This window comes from Propithecus coquereli, unplaced genomic scaffold (assembly GCF_000956105.1).
Source record: "Propithecus coquereli isolate 6110/MARCELLA unplaced genomic scaffold, Pcoq_1.0 Scaffold57, whole genome shotgun sequence".
NCBI classification, from domain to species: Eukaryota; Metazoa; Chordata; class Mammalia; order Primates; family Indriidae; genus Propithecus; species Propithecus coquereli.
In genome coordinates, this window is record NW_012151618.1 from 1,080,979 (window position 1) to 1,090,190 (window position 9,212).

The 9,212-nt window shown below is 43.2% G+C and overlaps 1 protein-coding gene across 1 annotated transcript in view; it reads right to left on the bottom strand.

Annotated features, from left to right (window-relative positions):
* MYO5C (myosin VC) overlaps positions 1 to 9,212 on the bottom strand; it is an 82,040-nt gene that overhangs the window by 9,776 nt on the left and 63,052 nt on the right. The window contains exons 32-33 of the mRNA XM_012658022.1: positions 5,113 to 5,267; positions 2,273 to 2,417 (exon numbers count right to left, since the gene is read on the bottom strand). Coding sequence (XP_012513476.1) covers positions 2,273 to 2,417; positions 5,113 to 5,267 — 300 coding nt within the window. The remainder of the gene's footprint in view (positions 1 to 2,272; positions 2,418 to 5,112; positions 5,268 to 9,212) is intronic.

A 9,212-nucleotide genomic window follows, 5' to 3' on the forward strand; every position in this document is an offset into this window, starting at 1 on the left:
AAATAATATTATAATCAGCTTCTATGAATACTGTCATTGTTATACCTTAAACCTTAATGTCCGATTTATATCAAATGAGGTCTTGATGTTTGGGGTAGCATTACTTTCTATAAGAAAAAATAGCACTGATTTCCTGTACAATCTCGGTCATCAAACTGTCACTACACTGTCCACTCCCCTACAGACATTGTCCCCAGAACCTATAGACTACGTGGAGAACAACTCCCACGGAAGCTCATAGAAAAATTCTGCAGAGCACCCAAGGAAACAAACTGCTATGAGAAATAAGTAGATGTAATAAATGAGATTCATAACCTTATAATGATAGGGTATAGACCAATCTGAAATATTTTAAAATCCATGCTATGGACTGAATGTGTGTGCTCTCCTAAAATTCATATGTTGAAGCCCCAACTTCCCAGTGTGTCTGCATTTGGAGATGGGATCTCTAAGGAACTAATTAAGGTTACATGGGTATAAGGGTGGGCCTCTGATCCGAAAGGATTAGTGTCCTTATAGGAAGAGACACAAGAGAGCGTTTGCCCACTCTCTCTCCCATCCTCCCCGCCCTTCCCTCGTATCCCTGCCCCTGTCACCCCATGCACCAGGGAAGGTCCTGTGAGGACATGGGGAGAAGACAGCTGTCAGCAAGCCAGGAAGAGAGCCCTCACCAGGAACCGATCATGCTGGCACCCTGATCTCAGACATCTAGCCTCCAGAACTGTGAGAAAATAAATCTCTGTTTTTTAAGCCACCCAGTCTGCAGTATTTTATTATAGTAGCCTGAGCACATTAATGCAGTATGCTTAACATGTTTAAAGAGATAAAAGAAAACATTAAGAATAGGATATTATGATAAAAGGCAGAGGTGAAAAAGAACCAGAGAAATTTTAGAAATAAAAATATGGCAACTGAAAAAACAGACAGAGAAAGGAACATTCTATACATGGCTGAAGGGGGCAAAGAAAGGATCATAAAATAAATAGTGCTGAATGATATACTCTTCCATCAATGTCTCATAGACGCCAGTTTGTCTTCAATTGACTAGCCTGTGCCTCTCCCTGTTTTGGTGTTCATTTTAGGCAGAGGTTGGATTTTCTCTACTTAATTCTTACTTTTTGTTCCATGGTAGTAGTCAGATTACTGTTATATTTTATTTTACCTTCTTTCCATTGGGACAACTAGCTATCCATATGGAAGAAGATGTGAAATCATTGCCTCACACATCAATTTGAGATAAATAAATAATGACATCAATTTTGGATAGGTAAAAACATAATTGTGAACTCTAAATATGAACTATAAAAGTTTAGAAGTAAGAGAGTATTTTCATGATCTCAGGATAGGGAAGAATTTCTCGAAGAAGACACAAATCATAAAAGAACAAGATTGATAGATTTAAGCATATCGAAATTCAAAAACTATGTATGACAAAGGACTTCATAAAGGAAATTAGAAGATCCATCCATAATATGTAATGACCTCCTACAAATCAATAAGAGAAAAATCAACCCTAAGAAAAGTGAAGAAAGAATGTGACTAGGCAACTTAAAAAGAAATCCAAATGACCAAAAGGCACACAAAATGAGGCTTGACTTCACTAGTGATCAAATAAATGCAACTTAAGTTAACAAGGTGTCATTTAATGCCCATGAGATTGGTAAATAATAAAAGTGTTGGTCAATATCAAGTGTTCGTAAAGGTAGAAGACACTTGAAACTCCATACACTGCTGGCGGGACTATAAAATATTAACAGTACAATCATTTTGGAGAGCATCGAAAACCCTAAAAGTCACTTTGTCATTTTAGTTCAATGAAATTTTTCTCAGTGAGTCCTTGAAGGTGGAGAACTCTTTTATGACATCAGCCCCCTGGAAGCAGAGTCAGAACAGCAAAGGAGAAATTTTTACAGATTATGGAGGAACATTCAGAATTGTGTAGAGAGAGCAGTTGTGAAGAGACAGGCATATTGAACTAACGGCTATAGTTTAGAGTCATAATACTAAAAATTTCACAAGCAGAAGGAAACTCAAAATTCACCTCATCTACCTATTGATTTATAAGTAAAGGAAACCTAGGAGGCTCAGTACCATGCCCAAGGTCTAAGCTTCTTCTAGAAGCCTCTTGCCTGTGGTATATACCCAAGAATCCAGTAGGTACTGTGCCGTTGGCCTCCTGTGTGAAGAGGAAGCCAGAAAGCCAGTTGGAATGGAAGCCGTGCCTGGAGCTGGCTGTCCCAATCCCTAACCCCTCTGGAGAGCTCTGGCTCACGAGGAGGTGGCAGACTGCTGTCAGCACAGGACACAAAGCAGGCAAGCGTGCGTACCTCTTCTCCACTGTACTGCTTCAGGCAGTTAAGGAAATGGCAGGTGTTGGAAAGCCAGAAGGACAGCATCTCAAAGTCTTCTAAATGTTCCTTTGAAAAAATAAGAAAAGACAGAATTGGAGTCAATGATTACCCATGCCTCTTAGCGTCTTACCTGTTTCGTTTACTTGTAGCTTTTGGCCAAAATTAATTTTTTTTAATGCACTAAGGCCTTTGAATAATTTACAGTGTAATTATAAGAGCTTATATTTATATGATAGGTCACGGTCTGCAACATGTTTCTGCACAGGTACGTCACTCATTGTGAAGCTTGAAGCAGGCCCGGCAGGAATGCACAAGAAATAAAAGTCTCAGTTCTTGCTCTCGACAGTTCTCATTCTGACTGGGAAGACAGATGTAACAAAGGGAGGACGCAGTTAAACAGGTGGCCAAGTGCCCAAATGACGGGTGTAGGCTGTGCTTCCAAAGCTCAGGACAGAGAGCCGACGGGGAAGAAGGACAGCTGAGGAAACTCACGAGAGAGGCGAGAAAGGCGGGAGGATGGACCCCTTGCAGGAAAGGGTGGCAAGACAAGAGCTCAGATCAGGGACAGGCGGGGAGGACACCTCTGTTCACGGGGCAGGAAGAGGAGGAACAAGTAAAGAAGGCAATCTGGCTTCTACAGTGACCAGAGGGATGAGAGGAAAACTGGGGAAAATCCTAGGATTTGAAAAACAAGGGAAGAGGGTGTCAAGGAGGTGGCGCTAATGCTTCAGTTACTTTAAGAAGAATAAAAATTAAAGAAATATCACTGGTTTTAGCAAGAGGAACTACTGGTGATCTTTCTGTAGAGTGACAGGGTAGAAGGCAGATTGCTGTGAGGCTGGCGAGTGGGCCAAATGAGCTGCCAGGTTCTGTGCGCGGGAGGTGGGCACGGGGTGGGTCCTGGGCACATACAAAGGCAGAGGAAGGGAGTTGCGGAGAAGCTGAGACGGAAGACGCTGGTGAGAAAGGGGTTTACACCCCTCATTCCATGCATCTTTTGGTTTATAAATATTTAGGTAAACGTTCCAGAGCAGCAAGATGAGGCAAATGCTACGTGCCTATGGCTGGAACACAATGCCGGTTGGTTCTCTTAAGAAAGCCCAATTTATGAAAACAGGACAGCGGAAACATTAATTTATGGAATCTCCTTCCAAAACTACACTGGTGGCTCCTGTGAAGACTATAAAGCACCCAGCACCAAACAAATGCTAATTTTCCACTCCTGACTCCAGATGAATAATGAATTCTTGTTACAGACTTTTTGGAGGGGAGGGGAGAATTACTCTGACCTCTCATAAATCTACTGTTTTTCTTCTTCTTTTTTCCTAGAGTATTTAAAATAGGATTTAATTCCTCATGACTCTTCCAGGATACATATTTTACTAAAAGTGAGGTAGGCCCTCCCCCAACTAAAAATTTCAAATATATTTCAATATCATTGCTACTCTTTTGGAGGGGCATGAAAAATAGTAGATCTATATTTTATTGCTCCCTTCCCATGTGGATCAGTACGTCATGATACCCAGAAACTTGGAGTTTCTAACATAACTATAAACTGGATGGTCAGGTCCTAGAGAGAGAGAAAGCAGGTTTAGTACTAACTTCACTTTCTGTGGCTAATGAATTTCTACATCCAGAACAGCACGAAGTCCAGCTTTGTGCTGAATTAAGCACTTACCCACACTGGCTATCCCAACCTTCCAGAACAAGCCAAGCATTATTAGACAGCCCTTTATACAAAGCAACTATCCCTGTGAACAAGGATCCAGGTCTGCTTAGAAAAAAATCTTCAATGCTTAGTTACAGTTATTTATTCATTTATCACTTTCTGTGTTTCCAGGAAAAAAAAATATCAGTAAGCTAAGAATGATTTAAGATTATGCTGCTGCTAGGAAGGAAATTAGCAATGAACTTTATCTTACTATTAGTGTTCACACAACCCTGTTCTTTGTCATTGTCATTTTTGACTACTGTCCACATGTCACACTATGAAGAGATTGTTCATAAAGAGTTCAGTTGGTGACTTCTGATATACCCACTATCCACACAGAGTATCTCCACGTCCCATGGTGTGTTCCCTTCCACCCAGTGGCAAACTGTTGGCTGTCTATTTGTCCAATCATTCCAATAAGGACAATGTCCTAGGGAATGGCAGGCAGTAAATTGGAAGGAACCTGGATCCCTGCATGACCTTGTGGAGCAGAGCCTCCTTCCAGCCTGGATGGCTCATTATGAAACTGCTATGGAGCAAAGAAAAATCCTCTATCTTCTTTAAGTCACTGTATATTGGGGAAAGTGCACTGGGGGTGTCATAGGTATCTCAAAGCTATAATAGCTTACTTAGCCTTACTAAGTAACTAACCTAACACACAGCTCATTTTCATTTGTGAATGGGGAATAAAAGTACATAATGTGGTTTTATGAGGGAGAATTATATAATTGGCAAAGGAAGAGATGAGTAGTTTTTACTCCTTCCCATTTCTCAGCATTGACGCCTGTTACACTGATAGAACATCTATCTCTCACAGCCAGTAATCTCATACCCTAAGGGGTCAGAAGTGGTGAGGGTAGTCTCAACCAGGTTGCAGTCTGCTGTGAGGTCTGTTGGCGATCTTCATCTACCTGTCTTTCCCTGACAGCTGGTTTGAAGAATCCTGTGGCCATCAACAACAGGAGGCTCAGGATGGGCACCTGATCATTTCCATAGGTGTTCCGAAAGTAGAGATAATACCAAGGGCCAACGTCAAAGGTGGTTCCCTACCTTAACCACCTGCTTAATGCCATTAATGGTGCTGTTCATGAGGGACTTCAGCATGTCGGCGTCATTGAGGGAGTCGGCGTAGCGTACGCACATGAACAGGATGTGAGCTGGCAGCCCGGGGATCATGTTCACCACCACACCGCGGGGCTTCAAGTCTGCAGCAGAGGGTGCCAAGGAGGGTTACAGCTATAGGTCTGCTCTTCTGCTAAGGAGCCTCGAACTAGGGGGCAGGAGTTTGCTGTTCTGTACTCGATGCTGTGCCTGACTGCACAGGGATTCCTTTATCTCTTTGAGGAATTCGATCTGGGTCCTTTCTTAGCAAAAATACACAGGTGCCACCTGCTCCCCATACTTCTCATTTGTCAAGTTCTTTCTCTTTTTTAAAAGGCTGAATAAGAGACAGATATTTGTACTTTTTCCTGGTGTGAAGCCCCTGGATTTCAGACACCCAGTGTAAGGAATGAACCCCTCCCCCTGTCTCTTTGGTGAGGATGGAATACAAGGTCAACAATCACCTGCAGCTACCTTGAGCAGGGCCAGCAGGTGCACAGCAGTGCTGCAGAGAGGCCTGGCTGGCCTGGGGTAGAAGAGAAGGGCGGAGAGACAGCATGGGCATGAAGGGAAGGGAGAAACTTTATGGAACGAGCTAAGATAAGGAAACAAGAACCTCCCCATGGCTGCATTAAGACAGAGGAATGAAGACGAGGCCCCCAAAGTTGTGCAGCAGTGAGGGTGGACAGGAAAGGGCAGGGGTGCTCATGTGATCCGAGGGGGTCACTTGGAAGAAGAGGAAGTAAGGCTATGCGTTGGCTTTCTGCCTGAAGATCTTAGGACCAGCCGATAGGGAGGCAGATTGTCTCCCTGCCCCTAGAAAACCACGCAGAAGGTCCTGGTGAAGACAGTGTAATGAGATTGGTCCTAAAACACTAGCTTCTGAGCATGCACACCGGGACATTCCTGTAGCCGCGGTACGTCTGGGAGGCCCACCACGTTGCCTGCAAAGAAATGTCTCAGCAGAAGTCAAATGGAGCACAGAGTCACAATTGCTTCCACTGTAGCTCCCGTGCGAGACACAAAGATGAGAAGATGTCTTCCACCCTGATCCTATGATTAGACTTGGGGAATGGTTAGGGCAATGGTTCTCAAATGAGGGACCATTTTGGCTCCCAGGGGACATTTGGTAATATCTGGAGACATTTTCTATTGTCATGACTAGGGGTCACTCTTGGCTTCTAGTGAGTGGGAGTCATGGATGCTGCTGAGTATCCTACAGCGCACTCCCCTCTGCCCCAACAAAGAGCGACCCTCGGTAGTGCTGAGGCTGAGAAACGCTGGGCTAGGGAAGAAGTGATGGAGGAAGAGGGGAAAGAGAAGGGACTGCCCTGTCCAGGTCTTTGGCATCAACTGATGTGCAAGTTCTCAAAAAGAAAGCACAAATCAGAGTTCCCAGTTTCACTACCAAGAATGAGGTTCTGAATGAGCTTGGCCTCGTCTTCTCTTTTGTATTCCAGCATTCCAAGGTACTCCTTGGGTCCTGGCGACACGTGTACATCATTGGCTGTAGACAGAGGCAAATGGTTAGCTAAATACACAAAAACAACTTTCACAGGTTTCATGAGACTACTCTGCCTCCTTCTACCCCATGCTGGCTGGTTTGTACATGAACTTCCGTGGCTTTCCGATACATCAAAACTTTACTGTATCCTGGAGAACTGTTCTGTCTGTGAATATATCAGTGAGTGCACAGCTGCTAAAAAGGCTGAGTTATCCTTGAGAAAAGCCTTACGAGTGTCTGATGCATAACCAGCACGGTGGGACTAGGATAGAAATCCAAGATGTTGCCCTGTCTTCAAGATGCAGATGCTACAGTGAAAGACGCAAGACTCACGCAACGTTTCGGTGTACAAAGTACTAAGCTGCACCATCCTAAGAGGGCTTTATTTGTTTCCTATGGCTGCTGTAACAAATTATCACAAATTTAGTGGCTTAAAACCATGGATATTTTTAATCTTACAGTTCTGGAGGTTAGAAGTCTGCAAGCCAAGCCAGAATGGAGAATGGTGATTCATTCATTCATTCCAACAGTGGGGACACAGTGGGGGCTGGGAAGGACAGACCCGGTCCCTGCTCTCAGGGCGCAGACTGCCATTTGTCATTTATCACTGAAGGGGGAAGACCCTCAGTTTGGTTTTGGACATTTCAAATTTGAGGTGAGAGTTGGATAAACAAGAATAAAGGAGCTTTCCAAAGAAATGAATATAGAAAAAGGAACAGATGGTTGAAAGTACAGCCCTTAGCAATAAAGGCCGAGAACCAAAGAGAGAAATGTACGAAGAGAGCATGAGACAGGCGAAGTTCAGTGACTCACAGTAGGAGGAGGAAAGAAAAGCTGAGGGTCCTTTTCATAGGAGCTCGTGGGAATGCTTTGAAGTGTGAAGTGCAGCCCATGTTCAGGGTATCTGGCTTCTTACTTCCCCACTCTTCTCTTCTAATAGAAATTGGGGTTCTCTCTGATATCACATATGTAACAGGGAGAGAAGGTGACTTTTATTTTGAAACTTGTTTACAGTTATTTAAAAAGGAGGAGCTAATAGAGAAAGAGGTTAAGAGCATTCATGATAGGATCCCCTTGCAAATACATGAGTATATCTCGTGCCATCTGGTGGGTAGTGAGCTGTCCTCCTGCCTCAGAGGATCTTTTCGTTAGCCCATCACTAGGTCCTAAACCCACAAGTTGGGAATCATTCCTCTGGGTTTCATAGGCCTTGGCCAGATAGAAAATAAACACGTGAGTGCGCGCTGACCTTCGCTCAAAGCTCAAAAGAATAAGAAGGTGAATATCATTTTTCTTACCTTTCTCAATTGTCTTGGTTAGAGTCCTGACTTGATCTTGTAGCTTTTTAATCACTCTGTCCTTCATGTCTAACTCTTCTTCAAGATCCTTCAGAAATAAAGAGAAACAAAGATATTAGCTTAGAAGCATCTTAATCTATTTTTTGGTAACAGCTTTACTGAGCCGTAATACACATACTATACAATTCAGCCATTTAAAGTGTACAACTCAGTGGTTTTTAGCATAGTCAGAGTTGTGCTACAGTCACCATTATCTAATTCCAGAACATTCCATTACCTCTCAAAAGAACCCTGTAACCTTTAGCTGTCACTCCCTAGTTACCTATCCCCTACCAGCCCCTGGCAACCACTCATCTACTTCCTATCTCCGTGGATTTGCCTGTTCTGGACATTCCACATAAATGAAATCGTACAATAGGTGGTCTTTGTGTCTGGCTTCTTTCAATCAGCTTCAGGTTTTCAAGGTTCATCCATGCTATAGCATGCATAAGGATTTCATATCTTTTCATAGCTGAATAATATCTGTCGTATGAACATACTACATTTATCTTTATCTATTTCCCCCTTACTACAAAGTAAAGCCCATCATGGAGAATTTAAAAATATGAATGTGAAAAAACAGGCTTTCTGGATGTCAGAAGCTGGAGCCAGAGACACTGTCCGGAGATCTGGGCCCCGGTTTTGCCTTTCCTTCCTGACAAGGAGGTGGCCTTGCCCAGGCTAAATTTGGCTCAAAATTTCTGGATACTCAGAAATATTTCTTATAAAGTGCAGAGTGTTTAAGTTCTTCCTGAATTCTGAGGTTTTTGACACAGAAAGGATTCAGGCTTCTCTGACCCAGCAAGACTCATGAAACAGAGTCACTGCGGCTATGTGCCCTCTGGGGACTTTTGGGGCCATGGGACGTTGTGCCATTTCTACTCTATGTGGCCATCTTTCCCTGCTACTATTCTGTGTCCCTGGCTAGACACGTTAGGAACTTTATTGACCTTACAAGTGAAGGTGTGGACACAGCTTCTTCTCTCTAGTTTGAGCCCATCTTACAAACATCTAATAAAAAAGTAACCCATCAATCAACCCACAACTTAGAAGAAACCACTATTCTCATTTTGATTTTTTTCATTCCTTTCTTTTTTTCTTTCTTTTTTTTTTTTTTGAGACAGAGTCTGGCTCTGTTGCCCTGGCTAGACTGCCGTGGCATCAGCCTAGTTCACAGCAACCTCAAACTCCTGGGCTCAAGCGATCCT